The sequence below is a fragment of the Hoplias malabaricus genome, chromosome 1 (assembly GCF_029633855.1).
Source record: "Hoplias malabaricus isolate fHopMal1 chromosome 1, fHopMal1.hap1, whole genome shotgun sequence".
Taxonomy (NCBI): domain Eukaryota; kingdom Metazoa; phylum Chordata; class Actinopteri; order Characiformes; family Erythrinidae; genus Hoplias; species Hoplias malabaricus.
In genome coordinates this window covers 73,697,312-73,721,029 of record NC_089800.1, presented here as the reverse complement: position 1 = coordinate 73,721,029, position 23,718 = coordinate 73,697,312, and the positions used below count along the sequence as shown (strand labels likewise).

The window sequence follows — 23,718 nt, the reverse complement described above, 5'->3', positions numbered from 1 at the left end:
CTTACTCGTTATAGGATTTCAGCTGCTCAGAAAATCTGGGTCTCCATTTTGTGTCAAAGTGCACCAGGCATTTTCAGTGGGTGTTAGGTGTGGACTGCAGGCAGGGCATAAGGCTGTTTGTCTTTGTCTTCCTTCAATATGTAAGGCCTCTGGATGGCAACATAAGCTGTAAGACATAGAGCAAGTCGTCTACATGCTGAACTTCGACTTCAGAACTTTCAAAGATGTGAATGTCCGTGTCCATTTGATTAAAATTTGTTTAAATAAGAGCAGTTCACAAGGCAGTGCATCATTACCATCTAAATGTATAGATAGATGTTTAGATAATGTATAGATAATGTTTGATAGAGATTATCTCAGAGCAGATTGTAATGAAATTTTCAGCTGCAAATACACAGGTGAAATCAAGGAAACCCATTTTGGAACCCAAAAAGTAGCCCTCTACAGTGGGGGAGGCTACCTTAGCAGCGGCAGGCTGGAGGCTTTTGCATCCATTTTACAGAGTCTGCAGCATGATGCCAAAGCAATATGAGCTCACCTTCGACCCGGTAATGAGAAAAATACAAGAAAAACATCCAGATGCCTGAAATATTCACTTCATTTCAGATGGTCTAACATCCCAATACAGAAACAAGACATCTTTCTGTGTAGCTTCCACAGTGCTTTTCAATGAGTGATGTGGAACTTTACAGGGGAGCCCAAGACAGTATAAATGTTGCCTTAAAAAAAAATCTGGCAGACCAAACTGTGTCCTGTGGAAATAAGCATTCTAGATGCAAACACACACTTTGAGCAGCAAACAAAGAATAGTCTGTAACCCTCTACAAGGTATTCATTCATTCATTATCTGTAACCCTTATCCAATTCAGGGTCGCGGTGGGTCCGGAGCCTACCTGGAATCATTGGGTGCAAGGCAGGAACACACCCTGGAGGGGGCACCAGGTCTTCACAGGGCGACACACACTCACACTAACACCAACGGACACTTTTGAGTCGCCAGTCCACCTACCAACTTTTGTTTTTGGACTGTGGGAGGAAACCGGAGCACCCGGAGGAAACATGGGGAGAACACACCAAACTCCTCACAGATCGTCACTTGAACCCAGAACTTAATATCATCAGTAAAATCTATGTATATTGCATACTAGACTCCAACAATGATTCTTTATAGTGTTCAATTTTTTTATGTTTCTCTAATTAAAATTTCATCACACAACATACACCCACAATACCTGGAGTCATCAGCACAAGGGATGTTTCACGTTTTTCTGAGCAGGTATCCCAGTGCTTCTCTACATGTGTTCATAACTTCTCAAAAATAAGAGTCTTGATAGTACTAAACCTACCATAGGTGTTGCACAGAGCATCCAACCAGTAATATAAGCCTGTTATATTGTTAAAATGTGATGTTCAACCCAAACGGGAATTGGGCAGCAACTGCATTCTTAGTCCTGAACATCCAGTATTCAAGAGAGAGAGCCTGGTACTGTTGCAATGACAAAACAATGAATAAGTGCTGCTGAAAGGTTCCAACAGGACTGTGGTAGAATGGGAAAGTCTGCATTCACTTGAATAGTAACTGAACCTGAGAATTAACCTTATTTTGATATATCACCAATGGTCTGTTAAACTAAGTCTGTCCACAGAAGCAGTGTTACCTCTCCTTTGGACTGTGAGCAAGAAATAAAAGATTTATTCTGAATAACAACCTCACATATATATAAAAAGACCTCACATCAAATAATGTCAAGCAGCATCAAAGACGACATGGGATCCACTCCCTTCATTCAAAACAGTGGGCAACAGCATGTGTGATGTGCATCCCTAACTACAAACATGCACACATTGCATGCACCACTGTGTGCACGTGTCTGCATCCTCACTTTGAGCATTACGCTTCACAATGTGCCTTCCCAAAAAGAGGGACAGAGAGTTCAACACCATAGTGAGACAGAGAGAGAGAATAAACAGTGAGAAAAGAGGATAATGATCACAGGAAATGTGAAAAGAATTGTCCTACCTCATGGGATGTGTCTTTACATCAGAAACCTGGGGTGAGAGAACAATACACGAATCAGAGTGTATCACTTTGCCCGTATCATTCCAACTTGTTTGTTATGTGACTTGGCAAACATCCATTATAACGCTATTAATATGTGCTGCCAAACATGGGAATGACACATAGTAGCTGTGAAATAATTAGTGCTGGCAGTAGAAAGATTACAGTGAGCCCATTTACCAAATCCAGGCCATTATTAGAGACCTTGGAAGAAATATTTGATTAAATCTTGGAAAAAAACAACAATATTTTGCTTTCAGATGTGTCTTTTATTTTATACATACAACTGTGATATAAAGGCATGGTGAGAAATCACAGTGAGCTCACAGTGGACAACACAATTTCCACATAAGAACAAATGCTTGGCAAAAATCATGATGACAAAAGAACAAAATAATAAACATATAATAAAGCATATATTTGCAGGAGGTTGCATGTGCAGGGTTAGGCATAAACCATTACACAGTTAGATTATTTGTATTCTGATGTATATACCCTAATTTGTAATAGCATGCCATGTCAGTAGAGACATTTTGAAAGGCATCATCTGGCATCCCACCACTTGCTGCTTCATGTACCTCAGTTTGAGAACCACTGATGTAGATGTGAACAAACAACCTCTGCAGAATTTAACAGCGCTTTTTATAACCCCTGTAAAAAGGCATATGCACCTTTCTTAGTGTTTACATTTGATAAATGCACCCCTAAATTCAGTCTACTGGATCAAAATAAATACATCATGACACACATGCACACAAAATCATTTAAAAAAGGCTCAAAAGCAAGCTTGTCTTTCCACCCAAATCACATATATACAGCAATTTCTCCTTCCTCAACATCTGTGTATGAACTGCCTAACCCCCATCTGCTCCCCAGGTGCCCAAGTGGCTACTTGCTACACTGTGTGTGTTTGTTTACTGGCCCTGATTATTAGTGTGTGAGGTTATGAATTCCCTGCCATGGATGGGTTAAACGGCTACATTCACGACTGTAATAAAAAGACACTTTATAAAATTTAGAAATGGTTTCTCACCATTTGCTAGCTCTCCAATTTTCCTGTTTATGAAGCCATAGAGTCTGTAAATGAGTATAAAAACAAACTGGCTCAGTCTTGCATGCTAGGCTTTTTCTCTCTGCTCATGGCAAAAGGCACCTGGAGTATTTTTAGACAATGAGGATACTGCTCTTGACTGCTCCACAGGTGGGTAATATGGACTTATTTTTGCTGTTTCAGATCACTTAACATGGAAATATTCAGACACAGCTAACTGCATTGCTGAAAGTGTTACAAAATTAAATATCTTGAGTTACAAATCAGTTTCTGCGGGACTTCAAACCACCTTATGCTTAGCTTCAGAATGTAAACAACCAGAGAAAACTGTGATTACCCATAATTGTAGATGTTCCCTTTAATTCTGGAGTCCAAATTATGTGGTGGTGCTGTGTTGACAGTAAAAGCACGTTTCACATTTTACGCATACAAACACACATGCGGTGCTGATGACAATTTTCACCTGGCCATCCATTGTAATGTAATAATTTTTTTTTGTTTATTTTTTGTTAAAAAAAAAATCATTGGCAGATATCGTGTTGCTGTCCAATTAAAATATGTAAAAAAAAAATAAAAAAAAAACCTAGGTTTCAGTGGAAATCAATGTAAATCAATTTTACTCCAAGTAATTTTGGGACATTTCTATTGGTCCATTATTCAAATAATTTTCACAAAATGTGAAGGGGAGCTGCTGTGTTCAAATGTTTTCGTAAACTAAAAATCCACAAAAATGGAGATGGACAGTGATGATTCGTCTGTTGTGGCACTTCTGAATATAGGACCACCTTTGTGAATGGCAAAAAAGGAGACTAGTTCTAGAAAAAACAGGCCATATTAAGAAAACAGGCCACATGATAAATGTATTCATTTTTATTTAATTGTTTAGTTTTAAACCTTGTCTGTACAGAATGTGTTAAATTTAATTTAAAACGTGCAGTCTTACTACAGATACTATAGTTTAAACTGCAATGAAGTGACATTAAACAGACATTAAACCTAAAAGACTAAAAACCCAAAAGGTCTTGAACATAATGGCAATCATATAGCAGCACACAAATGCTATTTAATTTAGCTAATTTATCAGTTGGGGGTTGGTGAGGGTGGACTCCGCTAAAATTACTCACCAAATTGCTGCTAGCAGGTCTGTGTAGAGATGTAGGATGGTGGGAATTTTTGGGAAATCCTTCTGACCAGACTGACACTGCACTCACACATTTCTTTGCATTAACATTTTTTTGAGATTTACTGGAACCAAACACATTTCTTCTCTCTCTTTCCCATTGCCTTGAATATTCTCTCTTCCCATCTAAACCCTCTGTGGAACTGAGCTCATCTTCTATCTGTGTGCTGTCTATGTCAGTCTCTAAGTAAGTTCTTTTTGGGGATTTCCTAAATGATTCCTCTTGTGCCATCCTCAGGGCCTCAGTGGTGTCCAAAACCTTGCATGTTGGCAGGCTCTTGTTCCACTTGTACACAGATGCAGCACTGTTACTCATCTTGGACTCACTGCTGGAAAATGTTGAATCCTCATTTAAAGTGATCTTTTGATTTTTATGCTGATAAGAGTTGGAAGATGTGTGGGAACATGACTGTGGACTGGACACAGGTGTGTCCTTCTGACGCAATGCTCCAAAGGCCTGCAGACTTTCAGGATCCAGTACCCGAAAAGTTACTTCATCCAGGAACTGAGAAAACTTGAGCTTGCCCTGAATCTTCTCCTCTAGGTTTAAGGAAGCACTTGAAGCAACAGTGGAACACCGACTTTGTAAAGAATCTTTGCGTTCTACGGGGACCTTCTCTGCAGTTTGCTGGCTCTCTGGTTGTCTTTCAGTACCCTGGCAGCTGTCCAAGTTCTGGTAGATAGCCTCAGAATCACTTGCCGGCTCAGGTCTGCTACCTGAGCTTGCGCGGACTCTGAAAACCTCCTCACTGTGCTGCTTGATGGAGCTTCGAAGCAGGCAGGTAGCTCCTGAGCTCCAACTGTTGGTGTCCCAGCTGTTATCCTCACTGGAGCTCCCACTCTGAAGACTGGAACTGGAGCTTCTGAAACTGCTGGTGGAACTGCAGAAGCTGGTGGTGGAACTGCGTAGGCTCTGTTTAGAGCTTTGGAGTGGAGAAGAGTTTTTAAAGCTTTTGAGGTTGTAATCTGAGCCTTGTAACCTGGGCAGCGAGCCCTCGAGGCTTGATGCTGAGCTCTTGAGGCTAACATACGAGTTCCTGTGACTGGAAATATGTCCAGATCCATGATGGCTAGCAAGAGAGTTCTGTAAAGTTGGTGAAGAGAGGCTGGATGGACAGCGTGGTGGTTTTACCTTGTCTGGGTCCCTCTGATGTGCTGAGAATACAGGACATGAAGATGTGGAAGAACAAGAACCACGATCCTGCCTGGTCAATGGTGACTTAGGCCATTGCTGCCTCTGTAGTGTGGAAACAGACCCATTCACAGTGACACCTCTCCCTGTTTTTGATGGTTCGTTCTGCATTTCTGGACTAGAAGATACACTCTCAAAGACTGAATGTCTGGAAAAGAGGACCCTAGTGAGCTGGGCTGCATTTTTTCCCACCCCTGTCCTCTCTGTCATTCACCCTAAATGGATTTACTAGGGAGCAAGGCTCTGACTGTGAGGCTGACACACTTTTATAGCCCACTGTCCGATCAGGACCAATTGTTAAAGGCCAGTACATCATATGGCAGAAGGGACACAACATTCATGCACACTATGTACAGTAAATATGAATGTCTTATTTTCTGACACAAACCTAAGCAGGAACAATTGTATATTTCCTACCATATTACTAATTAATATATATATTGATATGGGCTAACAATTCAGGCAGTTGGCTTTCCAGGTCACTTGCTCATTGTTGCAGGTTATTGATTCTTGATACCACGTGATAGAGTGGATGTTAGCAGTGGTGCAGACTTAAAGTGCCACAAATCAATTACTCATTGGAAATGTGCTGTTTACAGAGGAATGTTGCAGTGCTCACTGACACTATCCAATGATAATTTCTTTAGTTCTGCCTGTGGACCAAATTGATTAACTAATTATTTTGACCCGGCCAGAGCTGTCTGCTGTTTACAGACTTAATTTATATTAGTTACTTTCCTTTTTAGTTTACTTTTTAAACAAATTTTAGAATGTTATTTAAATTCACAAGATATGAAGTGAGCTGATACATTAGATGAATCATAATTTAAATTACGCTAAATGTATCGCGTGTAAGCCAATTTCCACAATTTGTCACATTAATGTTCTATAGATGGTGAGAATGTTTTTACACTAAAAACGTTGAGTAATCTTTGACAGTTTTCATAAACGTTGGCAGAAATATGATTTGTTTTCAAAGCCTGTGCATTTCTTTTTTTATTATTTGTCTTTTACTTTATACACTTTCATTTTGTAGAATCTTTCAAAAATATTCTATTCCACCATTGGAGGGCTCTCCCCTTGTGCTGCTCTTGCTCCATTGCGGCTTTAGCTCCTCTCTCAGCAGGTCAGCTTGCTGTAGCCCATGGATTGGTGTTTCAGCTGCCTTCCTGCCATGCTCCTGTTCCTGAGGTCCAGCCTACACTTGTGCTTGCCCCAGCTGACCTGGACATAACAGTTAAGCTGTTATGCTGCCAAGATGTCAATTGAGACTCTTGATGCTCAGGATGTGACAGTGGTGCCCCCTGCTACCAACAAAGCCTTGGATATAGTGACCGTCCATCCAGCCCATAATGTGTGTTCAAAGAAACAAAACATTGTGTTCCTGATGATGGTAACAGACGTGTGACCAACCTCTTTCAGAAAAAAAGGCTTCAGAGCAGACTAAGGTATGTCATTTTTGTCACAGTCAAACCTGCGTTAGTTTTATGAAAAGTAATTAAAAAAGGGTCACTGGCTCTACAACATTCATTAACAGCTCCACAAACAGCTCAGAAGACACCAGTAAGAACAGAGTTAGTGGACATCTCAGTTCTGGGCAGCATTCATCAGTTTATTAAAACAAGAATAAATAAATAGATAGATAGATAGATGTGGCAAATCCCATGTGCACATACTTAATTTTCCTAGCCTGGTAGCATCGTGTGACTGGGAGAGTCTTTTAGCACGAGATGTATATAGGTGGATACAGCAGTTAATAAATGGGAAAAATTAGGTAAATGAAATGTTAAAAATCAAATTCAATAGTGCTTGTAGCCAAAGAGCTTCATTTATTTATTTTTTTTTTTCTCACTTCATCAGACTACAGCAAGTTTCCGGTAGGCCTCTGCCTTCAGATGCTGAGTTTATCTTTGATTTCAGGGAGGGAAAAAAAAAAAAAAAAAAAAAGCATGTGTCTGCAAATATTTGTCCTTCTAGTATACCAATATCCATATAGTACTGGCACTCATTCACTATCACTCTTTTTGGGTTTCTTTCAGCCGTTCCTGGGTTAGTTCTTTACCTGTAACTGGCTAAGAGTAAACACACAGCAGACAACAAAACAAAAATCGTATTCACACATTAGACACAGATCCTCTGTAACATTGTGAGTGCTGATACTTGTTAAAGTGTAAAGGCCTTTCTGATATTTGCAACAACTGAACTGAGCAGAATAAAAACATATATATTAAGTTTTTTCAGGTGTGAATGTGTGTGTTTCTGTAATGTTGAGTTTGTAATAGAAAATAATACAAACAAGCTGTGTGTGTTCAAGTGTTTATTTGTTGAGAAAAAAGTAAAAATCTTAAGTGTATTTTAACGTACTTTTCTTTACAAAATCAGTTTGTTTTCTAATAAACAATTTCAACATTGACATTGTCTTTTGTAATCATTATATAATATACATGGAACATTCAAGCTGCCAACACATTAAACTGAGCACAAAACACTGCTCAAACTGCTTCAAATGACTGCTAATCATTTCTTGCTATGGGTCAAAGCTCGGCAAAACTCCGCTATTTTTGCTCATACTGCTTCATTAATTTGTGGCGAAAGTAAATATTTGGTCCCTCTCAAGCTCCATATTCTGCCCATCACTGCGTCTAGTAAAACACTCATTTCAGACCTGACTTCTGATCTCTACCTTTAGTTTCTTCAGAAAATAAACTGTCAGATACAGTTAGTGTGCAAATGTTGAAGTGTTTAAGGTGTGTGTGTTAAGTTGGTCTTGACCCCCTCGTGTCTAAGCAACCAGAGTTTGACTTCTATTCCTTTTCTTCCCATAAATCCACCGATTGCTCCAGAACTGCACAACACACGATGACATGGAATGAGAAGAGGAACCTGAAATGAACAAAATATTCAAGCTATATTTCCATAAATTTTTAGTCACCCCTTATAATTAGTCAAAGCTAGATGCACACATTGTGAACGTGTTCAGCTGTGAAATTTCCTGTTATTACCAGAGATGCACCAATCCTAATTTTTCAATTCTGATAGTAAAATAAGTAAACATTGCATATCCATTGTTGAATAAATAAACTACTTATCTCAGTGTGGGGAAGATTTAAAGCCCATATTCATGACTGTAAAAATAATAATAAACCCTCTTTTTTTTTTTTTTTTTTTATATATATATATAAAATAAATGTTTCCTCATTATTTGCTAGCTCTCCAGTCTCAGAAAACGAGTAAAATAATATGGCAGAAAAATGGCAAGAGCACACCAAATGAAGAGAGATGAGGATATTGCTTTATTCCTGCTTTGTGTGTGGGAAATACTGACTTATTTTTGCTGTCTTAGTTTAGGTAGGAACCCTCTCTAAATTCTGCAGACTACTAACTGGCGTCTAAAAATAAACAACTCGAAATCCTGTGGCAATTCAAACAGTAAAAAACCCCTCACAGAGAAGTTAAACCTCAGCCATGTATAAACTGATGTTTTTCTCTACAACCAAGCCAAGCCACTGAGCTTTTGAACGTAAACAAATCCAGAGACCTGCAGTTGCCCACAATCATAGACATTCCCTTTAAGAAATCAGGACTGACTTAAATATTACTGTACTAGGTAGCTTCCGGTGAGATTCGAACCCAGGTCTGTCAGGGTGCTAGACCAGTACCCAACCAGTTGTTATAAGATAAGACCCAAACAGTCAGTAGCTGAACAAAAGGTAAGTAAACAAATAGAAAATTTGTTAATTAAATTTTTATCTATCAATTTATTCATTAAGAGAAAAAGAAATATTATTGAAAGGAACTGAGAATAAACTACTCATAAAAAATGTTGTGATCTCGCCTCAAGTGAGATTTGAACCCAGATCATCACTTTAAAAGCCCAACACACTACCACTATCTGTACCAACAACAGCCTGTTGGAAACTTGAGAACAGGTGCAGTGATAATGTTGGGGGAAGAAAATATTCCCAAACCTACCCATAACAGGGAAGAAGATTGGGCGGGAAAATTAAATAAAGGATGCCAGGGGAGACTGGCTATCCCCAGAACACTGAGGTTTGGTGAGTAACTTCCAATTGGAGAGAACACAAAAACAGTAAGAGAAGGAAAGCAAGACCTCTCAGCCTTCTGAAAAAAAACAGAGAAAAGAAGGGGAGGGCAAGACCTCTCAGGCTTCTGAGGAAAAACAGAGAAAAGATGAGCAGATATATACCAATACCAGCTGACATCTAATACATGCCAAAAGCACGCAAAAGAACCAGCGAATTCTGCTGTGTTCCTGGAACCTTTACATGTGGCTCCACAGGTGCAAGGTGTCAGGGCTGATTGCTGGTTTGCCACCGCCCCTTGGTGGCCATAGCTGGACCAGCACCCTGACCAGCCCTTACATTGACTATCTTTGTAAATAAACAAATAAATTCATTAAATGATTTATTTGGCACTAAAATAACTCATTCACAGAATTCAAATTCAAAATATGTAGCTATAATTTGTCAAAGAGTAATCAATATTATTTTTAAATATTTAGCGTAAACAGTAATTAAACATAAAATCTAGTAGCTGAACCTGAGAATAAACTTGGTCACACAGGAAAAGTGTGTGTGTGTGTGTGTGCGCGAGAGAGAGTCTGCATTTTGTTTCCACTTCCTGTATCCAACATTTCAAATAAAAAATCCTCCATTTTGTACACAGATCGGTCCCATGGATGGAGGGGGTGGTTGGTGTACGACTACTGAGGTGCAGACTGACCAATTAAATGTTTACAGGGAAGGTCATCGACCAATAACGGTAGCTCTACAGTCAGACCGTCCAATCAGAAGATTTTAGGCTACTTCACCACGCCCCCTTCTCACTCAAGCGAACCAATCGGAGTAGAGGAGGGCGGGACTAGTTTGTGAACGAAACGCTTCTCGAAGTTCTATGTAAGTTCTAGAAAAACAAAATCCCGGACGTTTGTGAAATTCCGCCCGGACATTTTTTTAAGTCTAAAAAAGAGGACAAGTCCGGGTAAAAGAGGACGTCTGGTCACCCTAGCTAGACAATAAATGTTTTAAAACTTTGGGTCACCAACGAAGAACAAATGAACAGTGTAACTGAGCTGTGTTTAAGTATCAATCATTCTAAACCAACCAACCGGATTCCTCCTCATGGCCCCTCCTACTGCCCTCACTGCTCCCGAGTTCCCTGCCATTTCTGCCAGCTGCTTGTAGGACACAGTTTCACCAACAGAGACACGATCCTGCAGTGTCCGCAACACACGCACGCTGAAAGTCTCTAATACACACACAATAAACATTATACACATATAGCCTGCAGTTGTGAACAGGGTGTGTATAGTTGTGTGTTTGTGAGTTCAATACCTGTGTGTGGAAGACCGCAGTAAAGTTGGCTCAGCGTTCGATATTCGCCAGACATTCACCCACGAATATCCTGGTTATTAAAAAAAAACAAAATGTACACGCCAAATGACTATTTCAGTGCAATTATTACATATTGTGAACTTATTCACACACACTGGCGTTCAATGTTTTTACTGCTGTAAGATGTGAAAATATCATTATGTGATTTACAGATGAGTTCTTTCTGGCGGAGAAGCGCTTTAGCGACGCAACTTCTTTTCAAAATAAAAGTCTTGGATATGAGCCATTTAAATATGTAAACCCTGTAACACACTTTTGAAAGCTGATTGAACATCAGCTTCCCTATGTGTTGTATGTAAACCTTGTAACAACTTTGTGAAAACAGATTATATGTCAGATTTTCTATATTTTCTGTTTCTGAACTAGGAAAAATGGGTTTCACAAATAAACGACATGACCCACGGACCCAATTTCAGTCCTATGATGTAGTACACCCAAGGACCAATACATTTCATGCTCATTTGGACATGTGAACCTTTTAAAAAATTTGTGAAATCAAATTCTATGTCAGATTTCCTATATTTTCTATGGGTTGATGGGTGTCACAATTCAATGACATGACCCACGGACCCAATTTCAGTCCTGTGATGAAGTACACCCAAGGACCAATAAATTTCATACTCATTTGGACTTGTGAACCTTGTAACAAATTTGTGAAAACACAATCTATCCGAGATTTCCTATATTTTCTGTTTCTGGACTAGGAAAGACGGGTTTCACAAATAAATGACATGACTCACAGCCCAAATTTCGGGCCTATGATGAAGTACACCCAAGGACCAATAAATTTCATACTCATTTGGACATGTGAACCTTGTAACAAATTTGTGAAATCAGATTTTATATGAGATTTTCTATATTTTCTGTTTTCGGACTAGGAAAGATGGGTTTCACAATTAAATGACATGACTCACAGCCCAAATTTCAGGCCTATGATGAAGTACACCCAAGGACCAATAAATTTCATACTCATTTGGACATGTGAACCTTGTAACAAATTTGTGAAAACAAATTCTATGTCAGATTTTCTATATTTTCTGTTTCTGAACTAGGAAAAATGGGTTTCACAATTAAACGACATGACCCACGGATCCAATTTCAGTCCTATGATGTAGTACACCCAAGGACCAATACATTTCATGCTCATTTGGACATGTGAACCTTTTAAAAAATTTGTGAAATCAAATTCTATGTCAGATTTCCTATATTTTCTATGGGTTGATGGGTTTCACAATTAAATGACATGACCCACGGACCCAATTTCAGTCCTGTGATGAAGTACACCCAAGGACCAATAAATTTCATACTCATTTGGACTTGTGAACCTTGTAACAAATTTGTGAAAACAGATACAATATGAGATTTCCTATATTTTCTGTTTCTGAACTAGGAAAGATGGGTTTCACAATTAAATGACATGACCCACAGACCCAATTTCGGGCCTATGATGTAGTACACCCAAGGACCAATAAATTTCATACTCATTTGGACTTGTGAACCTTGTAACAAATTTGTGAAAACACATTTTATATGAGATTTTCTATATTTTCTGTTTTCGGACTAGGAAAGATAGGTTTCACAATTAAATGACATGACCCACAGACCCAATTTCGGGCCTATGATGTAGTACACACAAGGACCAATAAATTTCATACTCATTTGGACTTGTGAACCTTGTAACAAATTTGTGAAAACACATTTTATATGAGATTTTCTATATTTTCTGTTTTCGGACTAGGAAAGATAGGTTTCACAATTAAATGACATGACCCACAGACCCAATTTCGGGCCTATGATGTAGTACACCCAAGGACCAATAAATTTCATACTCATTTGGACTTGTGAACCTTGTAACAAATTTGTGAAAACACATTTTATATGAGATTTTCTATATTTTCTGTTTTCGGACTAGGAAAGATGGGGATCACAATTAAGTCTTCGAACTGCACATTTTATTTAGGTTGGTTGTAGATGCTCTAAAATATATATTTTTGAACATAAAATTATGCACTATCCTGCTGAACTACAGGAACTGTTATTTAACTATTTACATCAACACACACAGGGACATATTACACATCAGTGCAGTGTGGACAGTGCAGGTCCTGTCCAGTTTGAGAGAATGTCTCCCATTCTTCTGGTGTCATTGCCAGATGCCAATTTGTGTTGGAACCAGAAATTGCACACATTACACTGTATCAAATCAAATCAAATCAAATTTATTTATATAGCGCTTTTCACAACTGATGTTGTCACAAAGCAGCTTCACAGAATTCCAGTAAGACAAGATTTGACATGAAATGTAAAGACAAATGTAAAACCCTCAAGTGAGCAAGCCAGGGGCGACAGTGGCAAGGAAAAACTCCCCCAGCTGAGGAAGAAACCTTGGGAGGAACCAAGGCTCACAAGGGGTGACCCATCCTCCTCTGGTCAATCTACTGGTGATGATAGTTAGTAGTCCATGAGAACTTCAGTGTAGGGACAGCTTCAAGGCACTTGGTGGTTGCTGGAGCGTGGGCAGCTGGTCTGAAGCGTGGAGGAGGATCTCGACAGTCATCCATCAGTGTCCAGACAGACAGGTGGGCAGTCGTTTACTCGGAAAGATGTAAAGGGATGGAATTAGTTTTGAACTGTTTTGTGTTTGTAAAGTAGAAAATATGAAAATTTCCAGAGTGTGGCTAATGACTCCGGCAGATCTGACTATGACAGCATTAACTAAAAGGAGAGAACCAGGAGGACACACAGACACGGGAGCATCCTGAAACACTGGCATCCCTCCGCTCCACCGTCAACAAACCTGAGTGATCGCGAGAAGCGGCGGGACGACAGCACCAGCGTCTCAGTATACTATAATTCCCTGTGTCCATGGACCCCCCGGATCTGCCGCCTTTATCTATGGGGGAGCATTAGCTACCAAATGATAAACTAAACAAATGAGTTTTTAGCCTACATTTGAAGATTGCGACTGTGTCTGAGTCCCGAACATTTTTTGGAAGATCATTCCAGAGTTGGGGGGCTTTATAAGAAAAGGCTCTTCCCCCAGCTGAGGCCTTCTGAATTCTGGGAACATTTAAAAATCCAGTATTCTGTGATCTGAGTGAACGTGGAGGCTCATAATAGGAAATTGTATCTTGAAGATATTCAGGAGCAAGCCCATGTAGAGCTTTATATGTTAATAACAAAATTTTGTAGTCAATGCGGAATTTAACAGGCAGCCAATGAAGTGATGATAAAACTGGGCTGATATGTTCAAATTTTCTAGTTTTAGTGAGGACCCTAGCTGCAGCATTTTGAACTAGTTGAAGTTTTCTTAAATTGCTGCTGGTGCATCCTGACAGTAGTGCGTTACAGTAGTCAAGCCTTGAAGTAATAAAGGCATGTACTAATGTTTCTGCGTCCTGGAGGGATAAGGCATTTCTAATCTTAGCAATATTGCGAAGATGTAAAAAAGCTGTCCTAGTGATACTACCTATGTGTTGATCAAATGATAAATCCGGGTCAATTATGACACCAAGATTTTTTGCTGCTGAACCAGGTTTAACTGGAAAGTTAGCTAGATCTAAAATTAAATCTGATAATTTATTTCTTGTCACTTTTGGACCCAAAAGCAGGACCTCTGTTTTGTTGCTGTTTAGAAGGAGGAAGTTACGCAACATCCAGCCTTTCACGTCTTTTACACAGTCCTCTATTTTCTTTAATCTGTGTTTGTCATCGGGCTTGGCTGAAATATACAATTGTGTGTCGTCTGCGTAACAGTGAACGTTAATGTCATGGTTTCTTATAACTGTGCCTAGCGGTAACATGTATAATGTAAATAATAATGGTCCTAAAATAGAGCCTTGTGGAATTCAAATCTTACTTTAGAATAATTTGAATTTAGATTGTTTACTTTTACGAATTGATAACGTTCCGTTAAGTAAGATTTGAACCATAATAGGGCTGTCCCTGTGATTCCAACCATGTTTTCTAACCTTTCTATGAGAATATTGTGGTCTATTGTATCGAAGGCTGCGCTTAGGTCAAGAAGCACCAACAGGGATACGTGGCCTTGATCAGAGGCAAGAAGAAGATCATTTGTTATCTTGACTAGAGCTGTCTCTGTACTATGATGTTGCCTGAATCCAGATTGGAATTTTTCATATATATGATTCTTATGTAGATATGAACTAAGTTGTTGGGCCACAGCTCTTTCTAAGATCTTAGACAGAAATGGCAAATTAGAAATAGGCCTGTAATTAGACAGTGTACTAGCATCAAGATTTGGTTTCTTGATCATAGGTTTAATAACTGCTAGTTTAAAAGCTTTGGGTACATGGCCCAGACTAAGCGATGAGTTTACTATAGTTAAAAGAGGATCAATAATAGCTGGTAGTACTTCTTTGAGCAACTTTGTGGGAATTGCGTCAAGTGTGCAAGTTGTACAGTTTGCGGAGGTGATAATCTTCTCTAGTTCTAATTGTGGGAGTGGGTAAAAGGTTTCAAGTCTTTCTTTTACAGTTATATTATGTTTTATTTCATTCACATCAGGTGGCAGCCAGGATGGATTTGATCCTGTGGCTAGAGTTTGTTGTCTAATATTCTCAATTTTATTATTAAAAAAGTCCATAAAATCTTTACTGGTGAGAGTTGCTGGAATTAGCTGTTCAGAACCTGCTTGATTTTTTGTAATTCTAGAAAACACACTAAACAGTGCTCTCGGATTATTTTTATTATTGGAGATCAGCGAGGCCAGATATGCTGAGCGAGCTTTAGTGAGGGCATTTCTATACTCTATAAGGCTGTCCTTCCAGGCAGAATGAAACACTTCAAGCTTGGTTGATCGCCATTTCCGCTCTAGTTTTCGTAATGTTTGTTTTAAAGTACGGGTCTTATCGTTATACCATGGTGCGAGCTTTTTCTGTCTTATACTTTTATGTTTAAGTGGTGCTACCTTTTCTAAAGTAGATCGACAGGTATTTTCTAGGTAGTCAGTTAGTACATCTAGGTCCATTGGGTCTGATGGAGTTGGAACTGGGGTCGATAGTTCTGGTAGGTTTTCTATAAATTGTAGGGCGGTAGATGGTTTTATTATACGCCTTGTAGAATAGCGAGGGTTCTTACATATATTATGGATAAAACGTAGCTCATATGAAATTAAGTAATGATCGGAGATTGCTGAGGATTGCGGTAAGATATTAATTTTGTCAATGTTAAGACCTAGTGTCAGAACTAAGTCTAAAGTGTGGCTGCAGTAGTGTGTAGGCCCTGTTACATTTTGAGTAATACCAATAGAGTCTAAGATTGAGGTAAATGCCTTTTTTAGTGGGTCACTTTCCTTCTCCAAATGGACATTGAAATCTCCTACAATTATAACTTTATGATTGCACACCGCTAGGTTTGTAGCAAAATCGCTGAATTCTTTCAGAAATTCTAAGTAAGGCCCTGGTGGTCTGTAAATGTTGCATAATAAAAATGCGTCCTTTTTTGTGACCGAATTTGTAATAATAGTGGAGAGAACCTCAAAAGAAGAAAAGGTGTCACATTGTTTAAGACTAATTTCTAGGGTATTTTGGTAAATTACACATACTCCACCTCCTTTGCCTGATATTCTTGGGCTATGTGCATAATTATAGCCTAGGGGGGTGGCTTCATTTAGTGCTAAATATTCATTTGGTTTAACCCACGTTTCCGTGAGACAGAAAACATTGAATTTATGATCACTTATAATATCATTTACGATGAGTGCTTTTGAGTTTAGCGATCTTATGTTGAGTAACCCAAATTTTAGTCCTGAGGTGTTGCTGCTAGGTGTTGTGTATGATTTAATATTGATTAGGTTGCTGAAACAGGCTGATTTTGTTTTTCTACTTTTACATTTAGTTCGGGGGAAAGACACAGTCTCAATACAGTTGAACCTGGGTGACGCCTCAAGACAGTTCGCAGACGGTCGGTTTAGCCTGTCTGTCTGCGGCCTGGTCCCGGCTCCCGGCTCTATCAGCAGAGTATATATAAAAAAAAAAAAAGAGAGAAAAAGAAACATGTAATTGACTGTTATTTAGAGACTGACAAACCTTGATCTATTACAACAAACTGGAATACTGACCCACTGTGTATAACAGGGATAATACCTCCGTGCGCACATGTGGCATAATTCATCCAGATTATCTGAAATAGGTAATTTTGGAGAGAAATCAATTAATATGACATTTTAACTGATTTCTATATCTTTATCCTGAGTTTTTATTTTAATATATATTATAAATTGCTGTTCACTCCCAGTGTTTTTGATTATTTGTAGGATTCAAGCAAATTATTTTGTACATTTGCAAACATCACACTAACCTTGGGTTTCCCAAACTGTATATTTATTTTTAAATCAAATATTTCAAATAACATTTTTTATAACATGAAGAACTTTGCAAGTAAGTACCTTTCCTCCTATTCCTAATGTAACACATTGTGCAGCAATGAATGTAAGTTATTGGAACCTCTACTTGCAAAGTTCATCACAAACTGAAGCAGCTGTATTACAACAGGATCATTAGAGTTGGGAATTTATGGAAACTATTCATCAAGAGAAAAATGTTATTTGAAATATTTTTCTCTCTTTTTTTTTTTTATATATATACTCTGCTGATACAGTGTAATGTGTGCAATTTCTGGTTCCAACACAAATTGGCATCTGGCAATGACACCAGAAGAATGGGAGACATTCTCTCAAACTGGACAGGACCTGCACTGTCCACACTGCACTGATGTGTAATATGTCCCTGTGTGTGTTGATGTAAATAGTTAAATAACAGTTCCTGTAGTTCAGCAGGATAGTGCATAATTTTATGTTCAAAAATATATATTTTAGAGCATCTACAACCAACCTAAATAAAATGTGCAGTTCGAAGACTTAATTGTGATCCCCATCTTTCCTAGTCCGAAAACAGAAAATATAGAAAATCTCATATAAAATGTGTTTTCACAAATTTGTTACAAGGTTCACAAGTCCAAATGAGTATGAAATTTATTGGTCCTTGGGTGTACTACATCATAGGCCCGAAATTGGGTCTGTGGGTCATGTCATTTAATTGTGAAACCTATCTTTCCTAGTCCGAAAACAGAAAATATAGAAAATCTCATATAAAATGTGTTTTCACAAATTTGTTACAAGGTTCACAAGTCCAAATGAGTATGAAATTTATTGGTCCTTGTGTGTACTACATCATAGGCCCGAAATTGGGTCTGTGGGTCATGTCATTTAATTGTGAAACCTATCTTTCCTAGTCCGAAAACAGAAAATATAGAAAATCTCATATAAAATGTGTTTTCACAAATTTGTTACAAGGTTCACAAGTCCAAATGAGTATGAAATTTATTGGTCCTTGGGTGTACTACATCATAGGCCCGAAATTGGGTCTGTGGGTCATGTCATTTAATTGTGAAACCCATCTTTCCTAGTTCAGAAACAGAAAATATAGGAAATCTCATATTGTATCTGTTTTCACAAATTTGTTACAAGGTTCACAAGTCCAAATGAGTATGAAATTTATTGGTCCTTGGGTGTACTTCATCACAGGACTGAAATTGGGTCCGTGGGTCATGTCATTTAATTGTGAAACCCATCAACCCATAGAAAATATAGGAAATCTGACATAGAATTTGATTTCACAAATTTTTTAAAAGGTTCACATGTCCAAATGAGCATGAAATGTATTGGTCCTTGGGTGTACTACATCATAGGACTGAAATTGGATCCGTGGGTCATGTCGTTTAATTGTGAAACCCATTTTTCCTAGTTCAGAAACAGAAAATATAGAAAATCTGACATAGAATTTGTTTTCACAAATTTGTTACAAGGTTCACATGTCCAAATGAGTATGAAATTTATTGGTCCTTGGGTGTACTTCATCATAGGCCTGAAATTTGGGCTGTGAGTCATGTCATTTGATTGTGAAACCCATCTTTCCTAGTCCGAAAACAGAAAATATAGAAAATCTCATATAAAATCTGATTTCACAAATTTGTTACAAGGTTCACATGTCCAAATGAGTATGAAATTTATTGGTCCTTGGGTGTACTTCATCATAGGCCCGAAATTTGGGCTGTGAGTCATGTCATTTATTTGTGAAACCCGTCTTTCCTAGTCCAGAAACAGAAAATATAGGAAATCTCGGATAGATTGTGTTTTCACAAATTTGTTACAAGGTTCACAAGTCCAAATGAGTATGAAATTTATTGGTCCTTGGGTGTACTTCATCACAGGACTGAAATTGGGTCCGTGGGTCATGTCATTGAATTGTGACACCCATCAACCCATAGAAAATATAGGAAATCTGACATAGAATTTGATTTCACAAATTTTTTAAAAGGTTCACATGTCCAAATGAGCATGAAATGTATTGGTCCTTGGGTGTACTACATCATAGGACTGAAATTGGGTCCGTGGGTCATGTCGTTTAATTGTGAAACCCATTTTTCCTAGTTCAGAAACAGAAAATATAGAAAATCTGACATATAATCTGTTTTCACAAAGTTGTTACAAGGTTTACATACAACACATAGGGAAGCTGATGTTCAATCAGCTTTCAAAAGTGTGTTACAGGGTTTACATATTTAAATGGCTCATATCCAAGACTTTTATTTTGAAAAGAAGTTGCGTCGCTAAAGCGCTTCTCCGCCAGAAAGAACTCATCTGTAAATCACATAATGATATTTTCACATCTTACAGCAGTAAAAACATTGAACGCCAGTGTGTGTGAATAAGTTCACAATATGTAATAATTGCACTGAAATAGTCATTTGGCGTGTACATTTTGTTTTTTTTAATAACCAGGATATTCGTGGGTGAATGTCTGGCGAATATCGAACGCTGAGCCAACTTTACCGCGGTGTGAGGAAGTGTGTGGTAGGTAATGTGCATCTGTAGTAATGTGTGTGTGTCTTAGTGTTTTACCTGTCTGTAGTAATGTGTATGTGTGTTTGTGTTTGTGTGTGTCTTAGTGTTTTACCTGTCTGTAGTAATGTGTATGTGTGTGTGTGTCTTAGTGTTTTACCTGTCTGTAGTAATGTGTGTGTGTGTATGTGTGTGTCTTAGTGTTTTACCTGTCTGTAGTAATGTGTGTGTGTGTCTTAGTGTTTTACCTGTCTAGTAATGTGTGTGTGTGTATGTGTGTGTCTTAGTGTTTTACCTGTCTGTAGTAATGTGTGTGTGTGTCTTAGTGTTTTACCTGTCTAGTAATGTGTGTGTGTGTATGTGTGTGTCTTAGTGTTTTACCTGTCTGTAGTAATGTGTGTGTGTGTCTTAGTGTTTTACCTGTCTAGTAATGTGTGTGTGTGTGTATGTGTGTGTCTTAGTGTTTTACCTGTCTAGTAATGTGTATGTGTGTGTCTTAGTGTTTTACCTGTCTAGTAATGTGTGTGTGTGTATGTGTGTGTCTTAGTGTTTTACCTGTCTGTAGTAATGTATGTGTGTGTCTTAGTGTTTTACCTGTCTGTAGTAATGTGTGTGTGTGTCTTAGTGTTTTACCTGTCTAGTAATGTGTATGTGTGTGTCTTAGTGTTTTACCTGTCTAGTAATGTGTGTGTGTGTATGTGTGTGTCTTAGTGTTTTACCTGTCTGTAGTAATGTGTATGTGTGTGTCTTAGTGTTTTACCTGTCTGTAGTAATGTGTATGTGTGTGTCTTAGTGTTTTACCTGTCTGTAGTAATGTATGTGTGTGTCTTAGTGTTTTACCTGTCTGTAGTAATGTATGTGTGTGTCTTAGTGTTTTACCTGTCTGTAGTAATGTGTGTGTGTGTGTGTGTCTTAGTGTTTTACCTGTCTGTAGTAATGTGTGTGTGTGTATGTGTGTGTCTTAGTGTTTTACCTGTCTAGTAATGTGTGTGTGTGTATGTGTGTGTCTTAGTGTTTTACCTGTCTGTAGTAATGTGTGTGTGTGTCTTAGTGTTTTACCTGTCTAGTAATGTGTGTGTGTGTGTATGTGTGTGTCTTAGTGTTTTACCTGTCTAGTAATGTGTGTGTGTGTCTTAGTGTTTTACCTGTCTAGTAATGTGTGTGTGTGTATGTGTGTGTCTTAGTGTTTTACCTGTCTGTAGTAATGTATGTGTGTGTCTTAGTGTTTTACCTGTCTGTAGTAATGTGTGTGTGTGTCTTAGTGTTTTACCTGTCTAGTAATGTGTATGTGTGTGTCTTAGTGTTTTACCTGTCTAGTAATGTGTGTGTGTGTATGTGTGTGTCTTAGTGTTTTACCTGTCTGTAGTAATGTGTATGTGTGTGTCTTAGTGTTTTACCTGTCTGTAGTAATGTATGTGTGTGTCTTAGTGTTTTACCTGTCTGTAGTAATGTGTGTCTGTGTCTTAGTGTTTTACCTGTCTAGTAATGTGTATGTGTGTGTCTTAGTGTTTTACCTGTCTGTAGTAATGGGTGTGTGTGTCTTAGTGTTTTACCTGTCTAGTAATGTGTATGTGTGTGTCTTAGTGTTTTACCTGTCTAGTAATGTGTGTGTGTGTATGTGTGTGTCTTAGTGTTTTACCTGTCTGTAGTAATGTATGTGTGTGTCTTAGTGTTTTACCTGTCTGTAGTAATGTGTGTGTGTGTCTTAGTGTTTTACCTGTCTAGTAATGTGTATGTGTGTGTCTTAGTGTTTTACCTGTCTGTAGTAATGGGTGGTGTATTGCTGGTGGTGTGAGTGATGTTACTGATTTGGCGGAAATGAAGTAACTCTGGAGCCATGACACACACCGCTGCAGCTCCACATTCAGCTCAACATCAGCATAATTCACTGCACTACACACACACACAAACACACACACATTTAGCTTAGAGTGGTGTTTTAACCCCTTCTAGTGTTTTCTTGGTGAATGTATATTATACCTTTGTGCATTTTCCATAGTGATGGTGATGGTGTGTACTCCTTTTTCACAGCCGTGCAGCAGAAGCTCTCCCACTGGAGACTGCAGAGAAACACACTGCAGCACACAGGTAGTACTAACACACACACACACACACACACACACACAACACCTCACTGTTATGTATAAGTATTAACAGTGTGTAAATACATTAGTAATTGGTTAGTGTGTGTAGTATTTGTGTTTTAAAAAGGTTCAGTATGTATAGTAGTGTGTGTGTGTGTTCAAATCTGCATTTGTTCATTTGTTTAGCTGAAATAAGGCAAGTATGAGAAACCCCTTTCTCATCCTTTTGCAGGCGCTACTGGAATTGTTGTGTTTCGAGATATGTATGTGCGTGTATAGATAGTGTTTCTGTGTGTGTGTGTAGCTTAGTATGCAGTGTGTTTCTGGATGTGTGTGTGCATATGTAGTTTGTGTTTGTTTTCTAACCTGTGTCTGCTCATGTCACCGATGTTGGTCTATTGTGAAAATACGCTCGCTCCGCTCTTCAATCTCTTCCTTCTTCACATGCGTGGAGACAATCGACCAATCAGCAGAGAGAACAGCGCGGGTGTCACGCAGGCCCAGCACTCCGATTGGACGGTCGCGTTTTTGCCCGTCACGAGTGCTAACTGCTTGAGATGTTAACTGCTGCACATTCTCTAAAGTAAATTATGTTTTTACAGTTATTAATATTAAAGAAATATAATAACTATTCATAAACAACAACCTAAAACACATATATTATTATTATTATAATTATTATTATAAATCACACACAGGAGTGATTTGAAAGTTTATGAAGGGTAAGATAATTTTTCAGCATTGTAACGATTCGGTTGTTTTATCTGTCGGTTTCTGAGGAATCCTTCTGCATTCTGTGAGTGTGAGGGGGTCGACACAGAGTCTGTTTAAATCCTCAGAGATATATCCTACACCACCTCCAACACCATCTTCACAACCACCACATTTATCATCCTAATCTCCGTCAACCGCATCACCATCATCGCCATCATTACAGGCACTGTTATCATATGGGTAGTGGAGCAAAGAGGAAATTCCATGGAATTTGCTTCAAACTGAGGCTGGGAATCTAGGAATTAATTCTAGACTTAAATTTAAACTGCATATTAATAAAATTACTAACAATGCATTTTTTATTTAAGTAATATAGCACAACTGAGATCTTCTGGACCTATCTCTGTCTGCAAAGTGCTAGGAAATTGATCCGTACTTTAGACAACTGTGATGCATTGTTCATTTATTCATTCATTCATTATCTGTAACCACTTATCCAGTTCAGGGTCGTGGTGGGTCCAGAGCCTACCCGGGATCACTGGGTGCAAGGCAGGAACACACCATGGAGGGGAGCCAGACCTTCACAGGGTGACACACACTCATACACATAAACACTTTTGAGTCGTCAATCCATGTGTTATTGGACTGTGGGAGGAAATCGGAGCACGGAGAGAACACACCAAACTCCTCACAGACAGTCACCTGGAGCGGGACTTGAACCCACAACCTCCAGGTCCCTGGAGCTGTGTGACAACTACAGACAATGGGCTACAGACAATGAATGAATGAATGAACAGTAGAATCTTTTAAATCTTAGCCCCCGAATCATTAATCTCTAGTGACGGCCCTGTATCAGACCAGATTTATTGCCTCTCCACTAAAAGCTTTTTCTTTCTAAATCTCTTAATAGTACCATTTCACACTACATTTACATCCTTTATGCACAAAGGATCTGGAACACCTTCCCTATAAATAGACATTTAGACACTTTCTGTCACTGATAAAAAAAGTAACTAACTAAATAAATAGAGTTTAACTTTTTTTTCTTTCATTTCTGATATGATTTGTTGTTATTGTTGAATTTTTTATTTTTATTTATTTATTTATTTTTGTATGTTTAAATCCTGTTGCCACTCCATAACAGAAAGATGCTGCTATAAC

The 23,718-nt window shown here is 38.4% G+C and overlaps 1 protein-coding gene across 3 annotated transcripts in view; it reads right to left on the bottom strand.

Moving 5' to 3' along the window:
• LOC136698094 (methylated-DNA--protein-cysteine methyltransferase) overlaps nucleotides 1-22,277 on the bottom strand; it is a 35,840-nt gene extending 13,563 nt beyond the window's left edge. Inside the window, exons 1-5 of one of the 3 annotated variants that reach the window (XM_066673401.1) lie at nucleotides 22,210-22,277; nucleotides 21,740-21,853; nucleotides 21,516-21,652; nucleotides 10,607-10,750; nucleotides 7,788-8,365 (exon numbers count right to left, since the gene is read on the bottom strand). In XM_066673401.1, coding sequence (XP_066529498.1) covers nucleotides 8,265-8,365; nucleotides 10,607-10,750; nucleotides 21,516-21,652; nucleotides 21,740-21,853; nucleotides 22,210-22,223 — 510 coding nt within the window. In that variant the 5' untranslated portion in view covers nucleotides 22,224-22,277 and the 3' untranslated portion in view covers nucleotides 7,788-8,264. Of the gene's footprint in view, nucleotides 1-2,020; nucleotides 2,050-7,787; nucleotides 8,366-10,606; nucleotides 10,751-21,515; nucleotides 21,653-21,739; nucleotides 21,854-22,209 lie in introns of those variants that run through there. The other 2 variants (XM_066673400.1, XM_066673398.1) reach the window with 2 other exon arrangements.
• Between the last annotated feature and the right edge of the window lie 1,441 nt (nucleotides 22,278-23,718).